At 40.2% G+C, this 24,071-nt stretch overlaps 1 protein-coding gene across 1 annotated transcript in view; it reads left to right on the forward strand.

Annotated features, from left to right (window-relative positions):
* The window catches only part of SHISA9 (shisa family member 9), a 177,766-nt gene that overhangs the window by 143,238 nt on the left and 10,457 nt on the right, over positions 1-24,071 (forward strand). The window contains exon 3 of the mRNA XM_032197763.1: positions 16,383-16,538. Coding sequence (XP_032053654.1) covers positions 16,383-16,538 — 156 coding nt within the window. The remainder of the gene's footprint in view (positions 1-16,382; positions 16,539-24,071) is intronic.

Raw genomic sequence — 24,071 nt, forward strand, 5'->3', positions numbered from 1 at the left:
CATGAAAGACAGTCCAGCTAATAAGGAGACAGACATGACAAGAAAGATCATATTGTAAAGGGACATAAATTGTGTCCCCTGCTGAGCCTGCCTTCTGACATGTTTTACTTTAGGCAGGTAGCATTGGGCAGGCATTCAAAATCTGTTCTGGATGTTGTTCCCATGCCAAAAGGCACTTAAGCTCAACAGCACTGTTAATTAGCATCATTGCTAAATAAACTGTCCCAGTCCCCTCTTCATCACTTTGTATCACTAATCACAGTTCTTAAAGGAACTTACATTTGATCTAGTAGCACTGTGACAAGGCGGTGAAACCCAGCAATCCTGTTTGCCTATCAACTTAGCAAGAGGGAAAGGGTCCAGTTTTGAGAAGTTTCTTACGTTCAGTAAACTCATCCAGCTTTCCTACAGAAAGGTAAAGGACTGTAAGATAAGAACCTCTTATTTGGGTTGTAACTAAATAAACAAAGTAAAATCCGTAAGCCAGAAATGTCAGTCATTAGTACCTTGCCTCTTTATGAAAGATAATACTGCATGAATACAGATGCCAGAGAGAGCAATTACATACCAGATTCAAAATAATGTTCCTGTGATTTAATGAAAGACAGAACCAGAGCTCAGGAAACTGTCATGGGATAACAGTGACCCCACTCCAAGGCATCAGCACAAACATAACCCACCTTTGGCTGCAAAGGACTGAGAATTAATTTAACAACTCATTTTTATTCAGTGGCTTTTGTGAAAAGGGTTGTTGCTCTCAGTCACTTTCCAGTGACCACATTATAAAAAGCTCTGAAAGAGAAACTAATAAGAAGCTCATCTCATCAGGAAGGTCAAAAAAGTTGAATGGGATGAGATATTTCAGTGAGGTACAGCGCTTCTGCCTGAGGTTAGGGCACACTGGCAACGAGGAATGCAAATAAACACAGTGACATGTGCGCTGTGTTTGGGGATATAAAAGGTACCATGAACCTAATTCATCAGCTCTGCATTTGTAAATTAACCACAGATGAGGTATCACTATAGAAGACATACTGAATTACTGCTATTCAGCTTCTAAACATTGGCCTAACTCCATTAAAGTAGGTGTTCATAAAATCCGTTACACAGAGCTTCAGAAATGTTCTAAATTTGTCTGGTTCTGCTATTCTTGAAAATTCCTAGTTTCACTGGGAACAAAGTAAAGGCTAGCCTCAGCACCGAACAAAAACATACCCTAAATAAGTTAGTTTTCAAAATCTCACATCTCCATGTTCATACTTTTGCCTCAACTTACAAATTATGCAGCCTCTTTAATGAGTAAGAGAGTAATGAACAGAACAGTAAGCAAATAGGGGCCATGAAAGGAATTGTCTAGGAGCTGAGAGACTTGATTACTTTTTTTTTTTTTTTTAATTCTGAAGAAAAACAAAGAAACTGTTCAACAAGGAGTTTACTGAGGCCAGTTTCTTTGCTGTTGATTCACACTGTGTCCATTTACATAATAATCATAAGAGCTGGACACCTTTTATTCTAAATTGATTTAGCAGCAATTAGATGGGAATAATCATCTTCTTCACTTTTTCTTACTGTGCCACGGAAGAATGGCATGTGCCTACAACTCTGCTTTCTCAAACCAGAAACCTGGACATGAGCACAGAGGAGAAAACAAAGTGGTTTGTAAGTGTGTCTGGTGTGACCAATCTGGACCAGCTACAGCAATGGATGTATTCCAATTCCTGCAGCTCCAGGGTAGCTCAGCATTACCATTCTTCCTCAGAACCAAAAAAGTGCTGGTATATTACTTGCTTTCCTTTTCAAAGGAGGGGCAACCACCTGTGTGGTACACAGAAACAGCAGTATACCTTCCTCCTGCTGTAACCATCTCCTTAAATGCAGTCATGAGAAGGAACAAGGTAAAAAGGTCTGGCACAGAATGAGACACCCCGAAGACTTCCCCAGTCATCTTCCAGCATGGGCAGCGTTAGCAGCCAGGACTTTTTTGTATGCCTGCAGTGATGGAGAGTGATGGGTTGGGGTGAGCTGGGGCTTGTAACCTGTACGTAGGCATGCTGAGCAATACCCCTGGGTATGGCAGCAGGGGACTGCTGCCACCCTTCCCTCTCTAGTCCTGCCTTTTTGGCTACTGCCACGTTTCGGAAGAGACTGCAGAGCTACCTCCAGCTGAGCTGGCTGCTCATGAGCCTGGGGCCTGCCCCAGCAGGTTGTTCTGGAGCCAGGCTCCTCTGCCCACCTGCGGGGCCTGGCAGAGCCCTCGCCCCGCACCAGAGACAAGTCTGGGCACCGAGACAGAGCAGGGGATGAGACTGGCTCCAGAGCCAGCTATCTTGGCTCTCCAGATATACGGTAGAGACCAAAGAGTTAGGCCGGATAATTTTTCACAGCCATATCTGATTCCTGCCTCTCTGAGATTGTACAGACATCTGCAGTGAGGATGTTTTCCAGGGCAGGCAGCACAGACAGCTAGAGACCTGAAGAGAAGACATGGCTGAAGGTGCCCCACAGCCAAATGGCCATTCCCTGCACAGATTATAGGGAAAAGAAAGACAAAAAGAGGTTTAGCCTAAGGTAATGCAGGTCAGAAATAACCAATAAAGAAGGACAGGCTCTGAGAGAAAGCTGGCAGCAGCATGACTGCGGCAGGAGGAGCTGCAGGACTCACATTTTCCTCTGGCATGGCAGGATGAAACAGGACAGTGCATGAGACATGAGCACACGCCCTCGGGACACTGATCCGACAAAACGGTCCCAGCTGTAGTGATAACAACAGTGAGAACAACAGCGTTAATGTAGGTACCCACACAAAGGAGATGTTTAGTACGTCTATGGCTCACAGAACAAGGGTTCACACTAGCTCATGTGCTCAGCCTTACGTGACTTATCCATTCTGATTTCCATCACTGGCCAGGTGGAGGCTTTTCCCAGCTTTCCCTTCATGTCAGCTACATAACTCAAAGTATTCTTTATGAAGCAACTTGCCTGTGATAAAGTAGCCCACTATGTTTTCTCCTCAGAGGGGCAGAGTGCCCTGTGCCTAGCCTACTGCAGTTATCTTGATGGCTGCTTTCAGTAGACAGTTTGGAAGAAAATATTTGCGTTTGGGAAAAGGGCTGTAATGTAATAGATAATCTCAATCCGCATTCAGGTGGCAGAAGTCTTTTAAAAGCCATGGAAATTTACTTCTCGAGAGCACTACATTTTCTCATTTATTGAAACATATGTTCATCATTGGCCCTGTAGCAGTGGAGTTACCACTCCACAAAAGGCTGTTAAAATGCAGAAACAGAAGTAGGTCAGCTTTATGCTGCACGTCAGTGGACATTATCGATCACAGAAATTACACAAGAGGAGGTTCTTAAAATAACATGGGGGTTGAGGCAGTAGCTATCACAGTTGCCTTTTAAGTTGAAAGGTTCAGAATAGAAAAGGAGCGTTACTGAAATGGTGAAAGGGAAAATCATGTTCCTGTTGATACAGGATTACCCATGTCCTAATTATGGAAAGATTTTCTCTTTCCTCACTTTCCTCCACTCTTATACCTACTTCACACTTCCTTCAATAGGTCTGAATGTTCGTCATCAGAAGACAGGAACAACGAGTGGGAGGACCAAGGAAGTAATTTAGAATACTTTATGTGTCCACTAAAAACATGGACAGTTATTCCTTCCCTGTTTCTCTTGACAGGATCTGAAATTCATAATTTTAAGTGCAAAATGAAGTATTTTATAAAACTTATTTCCCCATCTTTGTGCCGCTAGTGCCTAAGCAGGTAGTGGGGTTATTTCACTTCTGGCTGAAATGTCAATAGCTACACTAAGACATATTGGTGAGTAATGAGGAAGTTACAAACAGAAGTAGCCGGTTTGTGACAAGTACACAGCAAGTTAGAACCTAAACATCCACCACCATAAGGGTTTTTAAGGATGTTTTCTTTCTGGTGAGAATTTGGAGCTCTGTTAACAGGATGCAACCTTCAGACCATCTAACTGCTAGGTACAACAATAACAGATTTCCTAGGCAGCATGGTTAGAAGTGATTTACTTGGAAGAAAATGAGTTGGACACTTACTAGCCTTCCATTTACCCTTGTAAAATACTTAGTCTACCTTGCTTGCATTATATTTAAAGTTTCACCTCACAGGCCTAAAGCAAACGAGATGGGCTAGAAATGAGAGAAGGAAAAAATATGTCATTTTTCCCCCCAAAGATAAGATTTGATTTTTCAAAAGAAGCTACTTTTCTGATTTTCTCATTCACCTAATGTTTCTCCTGAAACTCTTGTGCATATATTTGGATAAAACAACATTATCTAAACAGGAAATAATTTGAATCTAGCAGTTAGCAGAAATAGCAACACAGAATGCTATAACTAAGCAGCTGAACGTTTAACTATTATTCTACAGAAAAGGGCCAGTCCAAATTGCTGTGGCTCAAATAAATGCTTGCTTTATAATGCTCCATGTTGATTAAAAGGAACCATGTATTGGACTCCAAAGTGTTTCATTTTTGTTTATTTTTTACCAGAACTAACACCTAAAAATTCAAAGACTCAAACTGTCCCTTTTAGAGGACAGAGCCTCAGCATTCACTAAAAAGGCTATAGTTTAAAGAAACTAACCAAAATTAGCATCAGAAAAGGGAGAGGTCACACCTGACAAGAGGAAGGGCAGGTTTCAAGGGCACTTAGAAAAATTATAACTGTGCTACTACTTGATGTTACAGAAGGATTCATCCTGCATACTCATAGAAAGGGCTCAAGTCCTCTAAGTGCCATTATCTTTAAGAACTCACCCAGTGGATGAAGTTCTGTAAAACTGACAAAAAAAAAAAAAAAAAAAAAAAAAAGTGCTGTAAAGCCTTAAAAAGGAAGAACAGAACTATAGATCACTTAAATTTAATTCATGAGTTAAAGGACAGGGGAAACGAAGGCAAGAAGGAGTAGAAATCAACAGTTCATCAAACTTTTTATAACACCTGGTCAAAACACAATCATGAATAACAACTAATAAAGATTTGTCAAGAACAAATGGAGCTAAGCCTAAGCAATTTCCTTTCATGACAATATAACAGGACCTTTGGATAGGGGGAAAGCTGTAGATGTAATAAATCCTGATTTTTAATAAGACTTCAGAAGCTGTTTATAGAAGGTAGGTGCAAAATTGCCTAGAAAACTGCATGCAGAGAATAGTCCCCAGTGGTTCATATTTTTCAGAATGGAAGGACATACTGAGCAGAGTTCTGGAGTGATTTGTTCTGTCTCTAACACTGTGCAATATTGTCATTAATGAGGAGGAAGACAGAACAGAGCATATACTCATTACATTCGTGGACAACACCAAGCTGGAAGGAGGTTCAGGTGCTTTGAAGAACTGAATTAGAATTCAAACAATCTTAAAAAGCTGGAAAAAATGGTGTGAAAAAATAAGGTGCATTTCACCAAAGCAAGATTCTATACATAAGAATAATCATCGGAATGAATGCAGAATAGGAACAGCAAGGTAAGGAACAGTCTGACATAAAAGAATTTCTGGGCTTTAGGGGATCAGAAGCAGAAATGGATCAACAATATCATGCTGAAGCCAGAAAAGAAAAGGTATGCTGGGACGCATTAATAAGTAGAGATCCTACAAGATATGAGAAAAATGATTGTTCCAAAAGGCTGGACTTCTGAGACATCTCATCATTCTGTGAGAGAAGACAGAAAGAATTTCTATTATGTAGTCCCAAGAAGACTGAAGGAAGACCACAGTAACAACCTTAAAATACATAAAAAGCAGCGGCAGAAGAGATGGTAATCATCTCTCTCCATGTCCTTGGAGGATAACAGAAGTAATGGACTGCCTCAAAGGAGATGTAAAACAGATAATAGGACAAGTTTGCTCATGGTGAGGATGCCACCAGAATAGCATGAGAATTGGACCAGACTGTGCAGATAGGCTGTGGAGCCCCTCATTGGAGGCTTTTAAATACATGGCTAATATCTACAGAGTATACTTAATCTTCCCTGAGAGGAATACGGGATAAAAGAGAGAATTTTCTGAAGAGCCAGTCATTTGTATTTTCTATAATTCTATGCAACATGATCATATGTATCCCACTCAGTAATAAGTAAATTGTGTTCCCCGCCATTCTAAAAGGTAACAAATTACAGCTATTTCTCTAAAGACAGGACTGCAATTCTTCACTGGCCTTCAAAGTTCTCTCTCCAAGCTTTTGTTTGCTTAACACAGACTAACAAAATAAAAATGGCACAAACATTAATAAGACTTGCACGCATGGATCAGGGAAGAAGAGACATATAACTGGATTTTGCAGCTTCACTGTAGCATTCTGATGTATTTTCATTTCTAGAAAGACACTAGAAAAAATAAACTACATTATTCCATAAGGGAAAAAGCACACTCTTCTCCATTGCTGGGTCTGGCATATCAGGACAGCATAGGCCACTGGGGTAAATCACAGGTGAGATGAGTATTTCAGTAAAGTGTTTCTTAAACCCCACATTAGCCAGCTGATTAGCTACTGAAATTGTCCCCAGTCTTTTGCTGACTGAAGGGCAACAATGCTGAGCAGCTTCCTCAAATATTAACTTCAACACTGCCTTAAACTGTAACTCTTCAATTGCTTTTGCTCAAGAAGAGTGTGAAAATCCCACAGGCAACTTGCTACCCACAAGCTGTAGGACCACTATGCTACTGCTTAAGCATAAGAGCAAATAACAAATACATAAAGTCGGTTACATCTTTGTTTTTATAGTTTTTATATTGTCCAATCTTTCCCTTCTAAACTGTTCATATCTCAGGACAAGCTAGTGGAATGCCTCAAGTAAGGGAATTTTTGATATATTTAGCTGCATAAAAACTGGCACTTATTGGTGGCCAACAGTCATTACGGTATGAGAAAACAACAAGCAAAGAAGGCAAACATTTAGAAGACATACCAAATACTATGATGACAGGCACATCCCCATTCTTAAGTAAAAGTATATTTATTGTTGGAAGAAAAGTGATTTCACAGGAAGAGATAAAACAGCAAAATACAGGATCTGAGTTGGTTGGTACATCTTAGCGGCATTTATTTCTATGAGAAGGTGCAGAACTGTTTCATTTGTAAAACAACTGATACCTTATGGGAAAGTGTAAAGAACATTCTTCTAGGCAAAAAAATCTGTCATGTAAGTCAAATTTGCTGAATTTATCTTTTCTTAATTTGCATAGCTAAGGATATTTGCAGTGCTCAGTGTGTGTGTAACTGGTGGGTTTAATTAATTTCTCAACTCTGCTACTTGAGGCAAAAGAAGATGAAGAAAACCAGAAACGTGGGTGGGAGTGAGAACACAGCACTGCTCCCTGCCCTCCTACAACTCAAGCACTGGAAATTGATATGAAAGCAGGGTCTTGATATCTGAGGAGTTCATCTGCTTATTGCCTTCTTAAAGGTTATAATCCCCTGTTTGTGAAGGCACAATGGGTTGCTCTAGAGAAGATTACAGTGTCACAAATCCTATCAGAGGATTATAAGTCTGTCAGGTTGTGAGTAATTATGAAGGAAAAGCAAACCTTCAGAGGACACAAAAATAACCTTCATAAAAGAAGACAGGGTGTCACATAATAAAAGCCTGTGTGGGAAACCAACCTCAGACTGTAGTGCTTTTGCAATACGAGAGCCCAGAAAATATTATAACGATGTGAGTGAGATGGTATAACACCAAGCACAAGGGAAAGGAAAAAGAGGAGAAAGGCTTCCAGTCGGTTTAGTCACAAGGCCAGCTATGTCCCACTCCCACCCTCCTCGGATGGCAGTAAAACTGCCAACTGATTTCGCAGAACTCTGCTCCCACACACTTGGAGTCCAACCAGAAACAAAGAGCCCAAACCTGAAACATGACAAAGTCCCCATCTCCCAGATCACTGTGACCACAGAGAATGCAGCCCCTCACAGCGTCAGAGGCTTCACTGAACAGGCAGTGGGATGCTTTATGGTCAGCTCTTGAATTTAACCGATACACAGCGATGCAGTTTTCTCTTTTCCCATTTGTAACCTGTCACAGGCATAACATTCATATAGATATAATTCCCACAGATTTAAACATTAAGTGGCAGCAGCACATTCAGTAGAAAAAAGGCCCTTTTACGAAGATGTTGTGTGCTCTTCCTTTGCTCAACTCAGATTGCAGGGGAGCCCCCCGCCTCTTCAGCCACATCACTGCAAAATTTCTTTTGTTTATGTTTCAACTACCCAGAAATCATTATTCAAAGAAGTACCATCTCTGACAGTAACGGGTAAATCCCTGAAGGATGCAGATAGAAAATAAAAGGGAGGGGGATTTGTATTGTAAAATCAACCCTGTCCTCATTTGCACTTAAGATAAAAGAATTGAGAAATCAGAGTCCATCTGTTTCCAAGTGTGTGCTGATAGCATTGCCTCCATCTGACAGCAGCACTGAATTCGACTGCACTGGAAGGAAATGGGAATTTTGCCACTGACAAACCAGGCATGGGCACTGTCAAGCACCAGCAGCACTCTGCCTGCAGGGCTCACTGATACGGCTCTGCAGCTCACCTCTCCTGCCAGGGGAAAGTCAGTTCCTCCTAAGATATAGACCAAAGGCAGAGCACCGTGGATCCTGTGACCTGGCTCCTTGACCTTCTTTCCCATGTCCAAACGAGTGACATTGTCTCTCAACACCAGCTCATGAATCCCTCCTAGAATAATGCTTTAACATAAAGACCGTGCCCACAAAGACCTTGTCCAACAGCATCTGAAATGAGATCAATAAAGTGCTAAGAGAGATCACTCCATCCAATTTCCAATTTCCAACGTGCCCCAATGGGTCTTTTTGGGGTCAGCCAGCACTACCACCCCTGCTGACTCATGAACGCTTGCAGCAGGGGATACCCTTCACTTGCCTATGCTACTCGCTCTCTGCACAGCCTGCAAAATGATTCCCATAAGGAGTTTAATACCTTGTTGAATCTGACAGTAACTGAAGATGTTGTTCGGTCCAGCATTTTTCAATTTTGGAGGAGAAAAAAAAGCTTCTCCTCAGAAATCTATTGAAGATACTCATATGTGAAATAGCAGGCAACCTCTACCACGGGACCCAGTAACAGACCAAGAGGCTAATCATGTAGGAAATGAAGAGGAAGCATCCATCACTACGCATCAGGAAGCTGAGAGACGCTCGGTGGCACCAGGCAGAAGCAAGAGCATAGCAGGTAGCACGGGACTACTCCTACAATTGTTAGATAGGACAGAGGAAGGCACAAGACAGTATGTTTGATGACAGGCATTTACAGTGTAGACTGTCACTTCCATTAAACAGAAACATTTTTTTTTGCTGGATGAAATGCCATCCCACTCATCTCAGATCCTTTTTGTGATGGTGATTAGACGGGGAAGTTGTCTGTGTTACAAGAATGTTTTTGCGATACGGTGCAGAGACAGAACAGATAACTGGTTAACATAAATTGCCATGAGAAGTATTTATTGTCTCAGAGCTATCACCTTTAGGGAAAATATGACTACTCACATGGCTTGTGCATCACTGATAAGAAAAAGAAAAGTCTGCATACCATAAGGGGGAGAGACTTATAGGGGTGACCTGCTGATACCATTATATACAGAATAACACAACTCCATGTGAAAAACTGAGGGTAGAATCTCACCTTAAAAGCTGCCGCAAGGTGGCAAGTAGTTGAGAAATGGCAGCTGTAATAAGCAAAACTTGCAAAGACTGTCAGATAAAGAAAGACTGAAAGAAGCAAAATTATTTACTTTAGAAAAGAGACAAATATTTGAAAATTGGGAAAAAAAAAAAAAAGCATATAAAATAATGAATGGTACAGAAACTGATTTGGGAGCATCTGTTCTGGCTAAAACAAAATCAGTTAAATTGCAAGGCTGAGAAATTAAAATTTGATAATAGGAATAGTTTTCATCTCAGGACTTCTTGACTGTGAAAAATGTTGCTGTGGATTGCCACTAATTTGCCAAGAGCTGGAAAAACATGTCTATGTGGAGAACAAGATCATAAAAAAGATGGACACCAACTTTTTACACAGGCAGATAGTGGGCTTTAAGGTCCCTTCCAACCCGAGCTGTTCTGTAATTCTACGATCATGAAGATTTATAAGAGTTAATGGCAAGATGATAACCTGCAATGCTGTATTTGGGCATAGCTTGCATTGCTGCTTTTGGAAGGGGTTGACTCACACCTTTCGTACATGATTTCACTTATAAATACCACCAGGGCTCTTGCACCCTCCTGTAAGGCATGTACTGGACAGAGTGGCTACTGAACCAAATAGATCCCATATATTATGTACATGTCTATATATGCACAAACTGTGCATTAATTAACGGTATGCAGCCAGACTTCGAGGTATCAGCTGTTGCAGAAGATACCCTTTAGTGTAAGCATTGATGCTCTGGATGCAGGTAAGAACATTGTTTAAAAACATATTTAATGTAAATCTGAAGGAAGAGGCAAAGAATCTAAATAAAGGCAATGATAATGCATGAACTACAAAGAGAAAAAACACGTAAGGTATATTTATGTGAAGAAAATTCACATAATACGCACAAAAAAAACAGACAGGATCCGTTCACCTACATTGGGATGAGCTACAGAGGCTCAGACCCATGAACAAAACAACAGTCCCAGAAAGGAGCTGGTCTGACAGGAACCAGTGCACACTCATGGTCAAGATTTTAAAATCTCACAGATCTGATATCTGGGATTCTGCAGGTTTTGTTGGTGAGGTTTGCAGGACTGTGAGCATGGATTTATGGTGCTGGATGAGCTGGCATTAGAATTAAGTGCAGTACACTCAAGACCAAAGAGACAAATATGCATGTTGGTGCAGTGCAGTTATGGAGGAGAGGGGAGCAGGTTTGTGCTGGTATTCCCTAATTGCTCAGGTCTATCCTGTTTTCAGAGCTGCTGTTTTCAATTTTAGTTAGTTCAGGGCATATCTTTTCCTCTTGAGTATCTGCAAATGCTCAGCTATTATTATGTTTTGCTCTGAATTTTCCCTTTTTTCCCCTTTGACTTCCCAGTCTTCTTTTGTCTGTCTTGTTCTCATTTCTTTTGTATGTGTGTCTGCAGGTGGCTTTTATAGCCAAATCTCATTCTGCTTTCCTGCCCTTCCCCCTTCCTCTCCTGTTTTGTTGCTGCATCGTCTGTCTCATTTGTTCTTTTCCTTATGTTTGTAACTGCTCATTTACTAATAGATCCCACTCTGTGCCTATGGAGTTTTTTTATTTTCCATGTCTCCAAGCACTGAATCATTGACTTCATCGCTACAGAAAGGAACAAATCTCCAGGCCACTCTGCAGAGGAGGCTTCACTCCCTCATGGCAGAAGAGCAGGAGACCAGTGGCTGAGCTTCTGGGAGGCTCGTGGTCGGCCCTTGGCTCTCAAACAGCAAACGTGCTTGTTATTAAGAGCACCCCTTTGTCTAACCCTGAATAATTCCATTAACTCTGGCAGCTTCTTGACAAGAATAATAAAACCAGGTGAACAGCGTACCATCTGCTATAAACAGCAAAGAGAAAATAACAAACAAACCAACCTTGGGGGGCTTTGGCCTTTTTCTCCTACATTCATACCTGTGACCATGGCATGTCAGGTCAACGCTGGGTTCCTATTCAGATTTAATAATTTAATAATTGCTGAGCTGCCCATTCCCTAATTTCCAAATAAAATGCATAAATTAGACGTGACACTATCTTAATTGGATACAGTGCAGCTGTAACCACAACTGATTATATTATTGTTGTCACCATGATGCACACTGCAGCCACTCCAAAACTGACAATTAGAGGGGGGTGCAAACATTCAAAAAAAGCATTTTCACTTGAACAACGCGGTAAGCTGTTAGCTGTGACAAGTTTCAATTGCACGGGCTGAGATATAATTCAAGATAACAGGTAATATAATGATGAAAGCTCTCATCAGCCACCAGCACTGTGGCTGGAAGCAGATCCTTTGCCATCTCCAAAGGCTACTTGTTGGTAGCTAAGATGTACAACTCATTTTCTCTAGCTAAAACTGGTTTTGGTGCAGCTTCCCACCAATGCTTATTTTCTGTTTCATTTGCCTCCCAGAAGTTTTTTCTGTACCTAGACTTCTTACAGGAATAACAGTCAAAAGCACTTCAGTATCTGAAGGTTTTTTTTTTTCTTGTTTCCTGTTTCATTTTCTGCCTAGCAGTTGTCTAGCTTTTGAACAGTGAACTTGAGCATGCTTCTTCTAAATCCTTCTCTTGGGATGGTTGTAGGCAGACATAGAGCAAACCACTAATGCCATGCCCAGAATGGCTCCTCAAAGCCTTGGGAGGTTAGGGAGCAGCCTGGCATCATATTTCCTTGTTTCCGCAGAATATAAGATAGGTTTTTAATATTGCTGCTATTTTACAACATCACCACCACTAATCAGGTCTGATTATTCACACCAGAAGCTGCGACAAGTGTTTTTTTGACTGTGACATTTGTGTTGTCTGTCTTATAAAAATAAATACGTAAGCTGGCAGTAGCACAGTGCAGCTGGGTGTATGGAATACCCTCCTGGACCAGGTACCAGTGTCAGGATGCCAAAAGCAATCTATCAGCATAGCCTCAGCTTTCAGGTTAAAGATGTCCCTAATCAGCAAAGCCAGCTATTGCAAATACCCATCACAAGATATCTGGTTTATAAATACAAAGGATTTGTATATCTGGCTCTAGATGTCAGTGATAAAACTGGGTGGGATTTTTCTGGTTAAACTTTTTTCCAGTTGAGACTAATCCTTTGGATTCAGAAGTATCACAAAATACTTTGAATAATCCAGTGGGTTATTATTTGCTCCAGAAAACTTAACACTTTTATCCAATTTCAGAAAAGAGTCAACATCTAAAATTGAAAAATCGCTAACTTCCGAGAGATTCCTTAAGATCTTCAAGGAAATGTAGACAAATTTCTGTATTCCCTGAAAGAATCCCTATCCATTACTGCTGAGACTGAAGTGGTATTTACAAGTATACCACTGTTGGGGACAATATATTCTTTAGTTATGAGTTGCTCAAGTGTAGACAAGGTAAATCCTGTTTGAAACCTGCTAGTTGGGGTCATGGTTAAACCTGGGCTCCCTCGGGAGGCCAGACTGACAGTCCCTGGTGCAGGGGGTATATACCTGCTGCACAATTTGCATTACACCATTGTTACTTCAATTAGAAACATTTCCTGGGTAGCATCCAGAGACAGGTGAATTCACCCTTCATTACTACATTAATTATGTGTGGAGAAAACATAAATGCTCCATTTGCTAACATTTCTAGAAACACACAGAAAAGGATTCACATCACAAACAGTTTAGTGAGCTTGTAAAGAAATTGGACATTCCCCAGTTATGACCAGTGAAGGCTAAAAACCAGATTTTCAGATTTAAAGAGGTGAATATATCAAATTGAGATTTTCCTTTAGGCCCTGGGACTCTAGTCCGTTGGGAGTCTCTTTATAAATAGGAACCTTTCTTCACTGTGCTACAGTTTGGCCTTTTGCTTAATTTACTTTGCAAATGGCCAACTGAATGAGTAATTTGAACTGTATTTTCTACGTGATGACTTAGTCTTGTGTAAGCAGCTGGGTGTGAATGAGCGGCTCTGTGCAGTCAGTGTAGCAGTGAAACATGACTGTCATTAATTTGCTTGAAATTCGTAATTTAGAAGAGGGCCTTTAAGAAGACAAAACAGAAGTCAAAGATGATCTGGAAATGGAAAATATATTTCCTTACATTCTCATAAAAACTCAAAAGCACCAAAACAGCAAAATTAATCCCAGTAACAACTTAGTCTGCCTCAGAACAGCTGGAAGGAAAACAAGTACACCCAAGTCAGTTTCCCGAGTACATTCCGGGGGTAAATTTCTTCATTACTTTTAAAGAGGTGACTGAATAAAATGGATAGGTCTAAGTAAGAAGATAGAAAACTGGTTAACTACACCTTATTTACACTGCTTTTGCAAGTCCTCCACAGCTGCAAGTCACTTTGGCAGTGAGCACAGAAATACTGGAGCTCACGATACTTTTATCACAGTGAAGTGAAGATGTTTTGACAGACTGAATAGTAAGTACTGCCACAAGGGAACTTCATGGTAGTGGTATCTGCAAAGTGCTGATTTAGACCTGCTCAGAACAAAATGAGGGAATATAGTGGTAAAAGGCTGACACCTTCCTTACATTAAAGGTCCCAACATGCTGGCATCTTTTGAGTTGCCCTGTTACTGAAATACAGCCATGCTAGCATTCTTCCTCAAAAGCGTACTTGTAGAAACAGCCGTAAAAGAGAGACGCTTGGAAGCTGCAGGTGGTTTGCAAAGAATGGTCAGCTTGGTGCAAGCCACTGGAGCTAGAGGCTTTCCTCAGCTGTACTCTAGAGATAGGATGGAAAAGGAATAGGACTTTGTAAATTCTTGCTCTCAGTAAAAGAAGAGTCACTCCCCTTAGTCACATTGGACACACCAGTGCTAAAGCTGAAGAGAAACTACCGGGGAGCTTTTATTCATTAGAAAATGGCAAGCCATCAAAAGACTGTTTCTGTGAAAGATATGACTTAAAAAACCTTACGCTTTCAAAGTGAACCTATCAAAATAGATCCAGAAAGTATTCCAATACATTTTGGGGGAATTCTGGAACAGAAAAGTTTGTTTTTCAATCCAAAATAACAAATATCTTTAAAAAATTGAACCTCTCTTTTAAAAGCCAACTTATTTCATATATATGCACACACATATCCGCAATTTTGAAATCATAACAAAATGTTTCTCTCAATATGACAACATATTTGCAAAAAGAACTCTTCTATTATGTGAAAATCATTCCTCTTTCAGCTCTGCTTGGTACCCAATACCAGTTTGTTCCCAGTTAACAACCAGCAAGGAGAGACAGGCTGCTGCTAGATCCTAGCACTTCTACCATTCTTCTCCCATGGCATGTGGCAGGATGATCACATTGCTCTGCAGAGGCAGGTGCAGCCTCAGCCTGACCAGCAGAGACTGTACCAGGCAGCAGCAATGGTGAAGAAAAAGGAAGTTGAAAAACACCCTAGCTTTCCTTTCCTTTCGCAGCAGTCAATCTGTTAACTGGCTTCAGAACTCCTGCTCACGCACTCGGCTTCATTAGTGAGCTGTAGACTGCCAAGTGGCTCAATTCCCTTAAAGCCCTGGCAAACTGCAGTGGTATCTGGCGCCTGCCAGATCCTGTGGGCACTTGGGGGGTGGTCCACTCGCTCCGTCATTATAAGCCTTCTTTCCCCTAACAGCCCAGCTTTCTTTCTACACGATCATAAAGCCTGTGCTTGATGCTGTGGGAGTTACTGCTACCAGTTCAGCACCACAGGTTCACTGCAGAAGAACTCTGTAGTGCTCTGTGATTTCAGAAGACCTGAGAAGGTTCTCAGATCAACAGTTGGCTCCAAATAGCTCAAAATACCCAAACTGGAGAAAGACTCATCAAAAAAAGATATGCCAAACACGTTGAAATCTGTTGAAATGTAGGTTTGCAAATTAAGTGCAGCATACAATTCTGATCAAACTTTTTAGAGGCTGGAATCAAACACTATCAAAACTAATAAACAATGGTGTATCTTAGAAAGAAAAAGTATCCAAGCTGCATTCTCTACTATAAAGGAACAAATCTACCACAGAATGAATATGGGGTGAGTGCTGGTATAAAACTGTACATTACTAGTAATTAGCTTCTGTTTTTAGGTATGTCTGCTAGAGAAAAAGTTATCCTGGTATAAAACTATGTTACCTACTGCCAGGGAAAAGGAGAAAACATAAGGGCAAAGCATGAGCTTGGAAGAAATTACCTAATGGTAGTCATGAGCCAAAACTGCACGTTGTGCACTGTGGGGCATGTCTACAACACATGACATAACACTGTGCAAATAACCAAGCTCGTTCTGGTACTAAAAGCAGTATAACCGTGTATACACAGCAGCCTGCTGGAGCTTGGCTATTTAACTGCACAGAGTGATTCTATTGCCCTGTATTCAAGCTACCTTGGATAAACTTTATGCTTTGGTTTCTATCTTGACACTGCAACAAATTCAGTCTTGTGTCAACTGTTTTGGAAGCCTACTTTTTAGTGCAAAAATCTTCTTTCCACAAAAGTTAGCGCATGCTGCTACAATCATTCATCAGCCTTTAATCACGCTGTAACTGTTTGAACTACAGGTTTGCCGTATTCTAACTCACACTTCATAGTAAATAGTGCTTTGTTACATTAAATCTCATGACATACCTTGTCTAATCTGTACAGGATAATGATGTTAGAATCCTAAGACTGATTTATCTTTTTTTTTTTTTTTTTTAATATTGTCGATTTTCTTTAATACAGATCCACCACAGATGAATAACGTCTTGCCAACATCTCCCCTCCTTCCTCAGATGGCACATCAACATTCGTATCCCAGCCTGGGACAGATCACAAACCCATATGAGCAACAGCCCCCAGGCAAAGAGCTTAACAAGTACGCCTCTCTGAAGGCAGTCGGTAAGTAAGCAACACGATGCACGACTTCTCCTTCAGATCAGCACGTTGCATTTGCTGTTGTCAGCTGACGTTCTGCTTCAAAGTTAAAACAAACTCTTGCTCTTCTAGATTGCTTCATTACAGAATTTGTCTATTTTCATATTATGTTAGATGGAAATGTATAAAAAATTTATGGGAACTATAGTTAGTGATAAGAAAATAACATCTAAGAATTGGTGAACATACACTCATGTCTACATATACCTACAAAACCACACCGTACCTACTGTACACCATTTTCCATCAAGTTTCACCTGTGTTGTATGCACTGTGATCAGCCCTAGTTCTTTATGCCCTGAATATGCCTACATACACACTTCAGTATGTGCTTTCTGTCCCTGTCTGCACAAAGAGAGAGAAAATCATCAGGTATATTGCTAATTCAAAGCATATATTTAAGACACCTGCCAAATACTTCTGAGAAGGGAAGATACTTGCTCACTTCAGAAGTAACCGCTCTCACATTTCCAGCAGGATGTGCACTAGTAGGTCGTCAAAGGAATATTCCGAGGCCTTACAATTTCCAACAACTGGTGCATCACAAAGCTCCTAATAAAGATCCTGGTGGTAGCTGCTATTGATTAATGTCACACACGATTATTTTAAGAAAATGGGGGAACATCCTCAAAGAAACAGTTGTGGAAAAAGAAAGAGGACAATGGTGGCTAAACATAGCAGTGTAACTTTCACACTGGAATCAGAAGTTCCTAGTGCTTTTCAGGAGCTGCAAATACCTGCTGCACATTGTGGGACACCAGAAGGCCTTTCTTACCTTACATTTTAGGCCCCTGTTGGACAACAATAAATGAATAACTTCTGGCGGGAGGTCTATTCACAAACAGCTGTTCACTAACCCTTGCTCAGCCTACACATACGTACGTTAAAATCATTTCCCCATGAATTTAGAGCAGCATCACACTGCCTATTTCCAGACAGAGCTATTTGGCTCAGAAAAACAGAACAGCTGAGAGGATTCTGACTTCATAATTTCAGATTTTTAATCACAAACTGACATCCCGTTCTCCAAACTTCAGGGCACCAGACCTCTAACAAAATGCAGATCAAAGTCCCATCTCAAGTAGTTTAGTGTTGCTTTAGCTTACCTTTTTGTTTTCTGACAAGTAGCATTTTTAATATTTTTTTATATAAGACATATCTTTCTGCTTGATTTTGAATACAGGCAAGGTAGCTTTATATTCCTTCTTCAAAAGGTGATACTGTGCAATGATGTAGTGATTATCACAAATTAGGCACTAATACCAGCTTTCGTTTTTAGATGTCAGTTTAGGTCAAGCCAATCACCAAAGCTAAAAGGCGCTTAAGCATAATAAAATGAGAGCTTAAACACTCAAAAGAAACTGCTCTTATCTGCCCAAGAGTCAGTGAATGTACTTGTTTTTTAAAATTATTAAATTAGAACTTGGATAATTCTTAGGTGTCTGAGTACAAGTTTTCAAAGCAGCTAGAATATAACCATACTGTTAAATCAAGCTCAAAAGATTGTGCACTGCAGCTCCAGAAGTCATGTATGCCTCTCAGAATCTTCATCTAAATTAAATATAACTTTCAGGGACATTTTCTTCCAGGAGGATTTCACCATCTCCCCATGCTTTTCACATACCATTCCTATCCCATATCTCATTTTCCTTCCTGCAGATCTACCTGTCTCAGAACACATTAGCCAAGTTCTAGATTCAGGTAAATTTTCACAGGAAATGGACAAAATTACTGCAATGTTATCCATACTTTTCAACAGAAAACACTGGAGATTTTAAACATGCATTTACAGCTTTTGTCTGGCCACACGGAACCAGTTAACACACTCAGTTTTTCACCACTTCCATACTCTCAAGGCCAGGACCCCTCTCAGGTTCACCTTTTAGGTACATCCCAAGATCACAATGCACTTTTTCCAAGATCCCAGCCACGCTTGGGTTCTGACTGTGCAGACATCAAGCTGGCATACCTTGCAGAGTTGATATCGGCTTTACGAGAGCTCTGAGAGAAAACAGTAACTGGCCCACATCAGGCTCAACGATATAAATTTAACCTGACAACAACTTTTCAATAAATAGACACAGACTGAGTTCACCCCAGCCAGGTATTCACGTCACAGGGCCATGACATTTGTCATACAGTAACATTCAGTCAGATTTACTGAACCATGTAGCAGACTAATGACTCTGTGTAGCCCATCTCCCTTTATATACACAGATAGTGGTTTGAGGGTGGATTCATTTGCCACAACAGAAATTGAATAAGGGATGCATTCTGTATCTCTCCATGCATTTGATGCAAACCATCTTCATTTAATGCCTCTCACTCTACCCGATCCCATTGTTTGGATACAGTCTGGTGTTCTTAACTGCCTTTTTTAATGGGGGTGGGTGGAGGAGGCAGCATTCCTATTGGCTTCTAGTGACTGGAGTTGTAATGTATTAATACCACCCATCATAATGTGGCCACAAGTGGTAAGAAGTTTAGATAACTGAAAAAGTGATGCTTTACCAGAGGCGGTATTAAATTAATTTCCACACAGCTGCTTTCTTCTGAACTACAGATGTCCTAAAAATTTGGCTGTCTAATTTTAGAAGTGAGCCACTCATCTCTCAGTAACTGGCTGCTGTGAAAATTCAGTTCCTGAAGAAGTAACCAGTCACAGCAACCTTGGTTCTGGATCCTGTTTGGGATCTGCATTAAAATCAGTATTAAATGTTTCTGAAAACAAGCGACAAAAACGCCATTGCATTAAATTGCATTGTGCTCCTCATGGAGAATTATCAACACCTTGCTAGTGAGGCCAAGCCAATCCCTAGGAAACGATTTAAATCTACATCCCAGACCCCAAATGTCATACACATAGCTTAGCAGAGTGCAACTTGAAGTGGGGCTGTTCGTGCATGCATACAACGCACTGCGTGCAGTACAGAGTGGCTAATTCAGCACAACGGGGGAGAAGAGAGTTGAAAAAGCCAACGTGGATGTATTTTATTCAAAAACTAAAATATTTTTATGTGACACAGTTCAAACTGTGTAGCCAAACCCTTACATTCTTAAGAGAAGAGGATATTTTCCTCATTTCCTTTTAGGAATTTCTTTAGCTGTTGCAGCTTCCAGAACTCCTTAGGTACTGACCAGCAGCCACTGACCAAATTCACCTTTTTCTCCTACTGTCTGGTGGCATTTACATCTCTGAGTAGCATGAGGACATTCTGTGCCCATTTTATACTCTCAGATGAGTGCTTCAAGCACAACAAGGTAATGGTGAGTTGAGATTTATTTGCTGTTTTCCTCACTGCCGCAGAACTGTACTCCCCTTTTACCTAGACACATACACCAGCAGGGAATAGTCAGGAGAAGGTGGAGGGACCTTTGGAAATGAGACAGAGCAACATGCATTTCCTGAAAGAATGGAGCAGAGACCTACCTCCTTGCTTTTCTAGCTTACCTGACTGATTGATTGTTGCACTCTGTAAATCCATTATTTTTCCATTTTTCAGCCAGAGATTTTTATTTATTTATTTATTTTAACAGGGCTAAATTTCTCCCAGAAAGGAATGTTAGGAAACTGTATGTGAGGAACAGCTCAGATACAAGCTCCTACTTAATACCGTTCTACCAGAAGTGGTCACTGAATGCCGTGTGGCAATAAAACACTCAGTGTTTGGATATTTCAGTTTTTTGGTCACCTGAGATGACATCATCTTGGTTTCCTTTGGTGCTTTCGCAGTATTTGATTATTTATGTTAAAAGTGCCGAAAGTGGTTTTTCTGCATAAATTATTGTTATTTCCAGTTCATCAACCATGTTTTTACTCTATGCTTAAATGGTTATTGCTCACTTAAGCAATCCTGACATGCCCAATGCTGCTACAAGTGGATGGAGATCCTGTATCTGAACACTTTGTGAAATTCGAGTCCCAAGACATACCAAGGTAGCTCATCACATTTTTTGATAGATTTCATTTGTACATTCATTCAGGAAGCATGAACAGTCCAACTTCAAATTCTGCTCTGCTAAGCTGTAAGAACTGGAATCCATCCTGTAGCTTAATAAGAGCTTCCTAGAACTCTAATTGGCCTCAATATCCTGTGGTATTAGTTACATTTATTCACTCACATTAGTCTGTGAGCCAGGCTCAGAAACAGTTAATTTTTTTTCCTGAGTTTCAGGTAGTGCAGAGTGACCAATTTTCTTTCTCACAACTTCCTGCAAAAATTTAAAAACAAACAAACAAAAAAAAATCCAACTCTTTTAAGACCCACATGACAGGGAGAAGAGACCATTTGGCTGCTGGAGAGTTGCACATGAAAAATGAGAAAATAAGCATTTCTGTAATTTAACATGACTTTATATTTCTTTCATGAACTTTCTTCTTCCCCTCTCTTACCCACACATGCATACACAAACATTTGAGGAACTGCCTGGGTACAACTTGACAAGAAATAACCAAGCCAGATCATATTTTTGCTGCAGAAAGCACAACGGACAGAATTCTTCCCTGAAATAGAGACTGAGAAGGCCTTCAGTGATACTGGGAGTGGTAGAATAGGATGAAATCAGATGTAATTGATTGGATATAGTGAAACTAGAAGGAGAATATAATTAAGAGCAGACTCACTGTCACATCTCAAAGCCTACAGCTCCCAGCATTTTTTGAAGCTTCACATTTCTGTGATTGGAAAGGAAAGCATCAGACAGTGCTCTGGCTCTGCTTGCAGCTGAAAAACACTGAGGTGAGATTCTGTAAGGACAGCACACAAAGAAGCATCTTCTGTTTAGGTTACTGTTACCACGTAAATAATATTGTGGCTACAAGTGTGCCAATGCACAAACCAAAAACTCCCTTAAAAAGGTGAAGAAGGTGAGAACTGGCCAGTTTGTTTGTTCTTGACATCTACACACACACAAGGATCCAAAGGAGATCACCATCAGAATAACTGTAAGGTGTTGTCTTTGAACCATCCTGCCCAGTGTGAAATTTGGTGATGCCTTCTCTTAAGCTTTTGACCTTCAATTTCTAACACAATGATTTTAAGTCTGTGCTGATACAAGATGTCTTTTGAGACTAGAAGTGACTTCCCTGCTGCCCCCAACAATCTTATACCTATCTCACCAGAGAAAGAGATTCTATGCTGTTCCCTATAGTCCCGTGCTCTGCTTCAGGGACAAAGACAGGGAGGGCTGGAAAGAAATACTGTAATTGGAAAAATGAAAACACACAAGAGGGAAAAAGGCTTGCGCATACATTGACAGGAGCTGATACAGGTGACTTTTAGAAAAAGCAGAGTTACAGAGTACTTGGACACAATACCCTCGTGTTACTTTACTTTCTTATACCAATCACTGAGAGGTAGATACTCACGTTTCTTTGGAAGGCTTAAAAAGCAATTGCATTTTCATTTGAGAAAGTAGACATATTCTGCTAGTACTAATGCACAAAAATGGCTTAAAAAATCTGAGATACAGGAGCAGCTCTCTGGATTTAACACCACAAAAACAGATAGGAAAGTACAGATTAATGCAGCATTTGCTGTATGCAGAGGGATTCAGTTAATGATTTCGTGTATCCAGAGGTAGGTTCAGCGTCACACAGAATGCTACACTAAGCAATCTGCCTGATTCCGTACTGGAGCTATGGATCTGTCTCAAGGAAGTATGACATAAAAGCTTGATATCTATTCACTATTATTATTTACTTAACCAATGCAGTGAGAAAGCGTGAAGCTTTTTGGTGTTAATTTCTTAAGGAAGTCTTTCCTGCTTTTAATCCTTGCTTCTCCTTCAGGGAGAGGAGGACAGCAAAGCAGCCGCCAGTAGTAAGCCTCACTAGCACTGTTCCCTCTCCTTTCCCATCTCCCAGCTAGATGAAGCGCCAGGGTCACTTGTTCCACCTGAGGCTTCTGTTGACACTCCCACAAACTTCACACCCTGCCCACTGTGTGCAGGCTATCAAGATCTTTTCTTGCTTCTACTAAATCAATTATTTTCTCTTACTTACCAAATTGGCTTCAAATACCCATGCACGCACTGTCATAGGTTAAAAAAACAAATAGCAACAACAACAAAAACAAACTAACATTAAAACATACTTGGGGATTCTTGGTCAAAACATTTCCCTGTTCGGTATTTCCCTGATTGTTTTCCTTGAAGACTGCAGTCTTCTGAGGCAACAACCTAAGAAGAACCAGCTTTTATTTCCATTTATTGAGATCAGCAATGGCCACAGGCAGGAAACTAGTAAAACCTAAATCAAGCATGGCTTATTCAGATCTATTTCCATTAAATGTTAATAAATTATGCACAAGATTTTTTACACATTAAGTGATATGAGGGCATGAGTGAAGTGAAGCCTTACACTTAAGCTACACCACTAAATAAAAGAGCCAATAAACAGCAAAGACAAAGTCTATCCATGTTAAGCAATTTCAAGTGCAACTCTTCTTAAACATTCTTCCCAGTAACTGTTTTACTTTGCAGTATAAATATATATCTGCACATAAACATTCTTGTCATTCTGCAACACAAACGTATTCACACTGATTATTTAAGAATAGAGGTTGATCACAAAAAAAACACAAAATCAATCGTGAACACTTGCAGATAAACAGCAATATTGTGGGATCCCAGCTCAAGTCCAGATTTAATTTGAAGAGTGACTTTTGCGCTTTCAGTTGTGGAGTCTACACACTGATTGTTTTGGTTGCTCTCAACATAATCCACTCTTTTGTCCCATACTATTAGCTGTGCAAAACCCATGTCATTTAAGACAATACTTCTGCAAAAAGAATTTGGAACAGTTGCTCAAATTGGGATATATCAAGTGATTGATTTTCAGAGGTGCCACATGATCAAATCTTCTAATTTTACAGGTGATCCAAATCTACGCATACATGTACATATATTTTAAATCAACAGATTATGAACACCTGTCACAAGTTCATCACTACTTTTAAGTACTTGCAGTATGCAGACAGTGTTCTAAGCTCAGCAAATGTAAGCTAAATCTAAATGATTTTAAAGAGTCAACTTTGAATGAATTCTGGGAAAATAAATCTCAAAGAGAATTTTCTTGAATTAAATTAAAAGTTTGTCTACCTAGACACTTTCAAGGACCACTTTTATTCACTGAATAGTCTTTCATGCTGACAATATTCAAATATAAATCTGGCTATAATCTTCATAAAATTTGATTGCTACCTTCATGTTTGTGATGTGAACATTCATACAGGTTTGGCTTGGTAATTTTAAGTACATGTAGTTATGAGGATTACTCAGTTGCAAACTAAGTTGAAGTACATAATAACTTATTTTTTTTTTGTTGCAACCAAATTCAAGAACTCAAACCAGAGAAGCCTGAACACTCTTCTGCTTTGTACAGGGATATATGTCAACAGCAGTAGGGGGAAGTTCTTCAGCATTACCCATGAATACCAATGAAAACTAGTAAGATAGCTGATAGGAATGAAACCCTTATTAAAAATATAATATAAA

Source organism: Aythya fuligula, chromosome 15 (genome assembly GCF_009819795.1).
Source record: "Aythya fuligula isolate bAytFul2 chromosome 15, bAytFul2.pri, whole genome shotgun sequence".
In the NCBI taxonomy this organism is placed as follows: Eukaryota; Metazoa; Chordata; class Aves; order Anseriformes; family Anatidae; genus Aythya; species Aythya fuligula.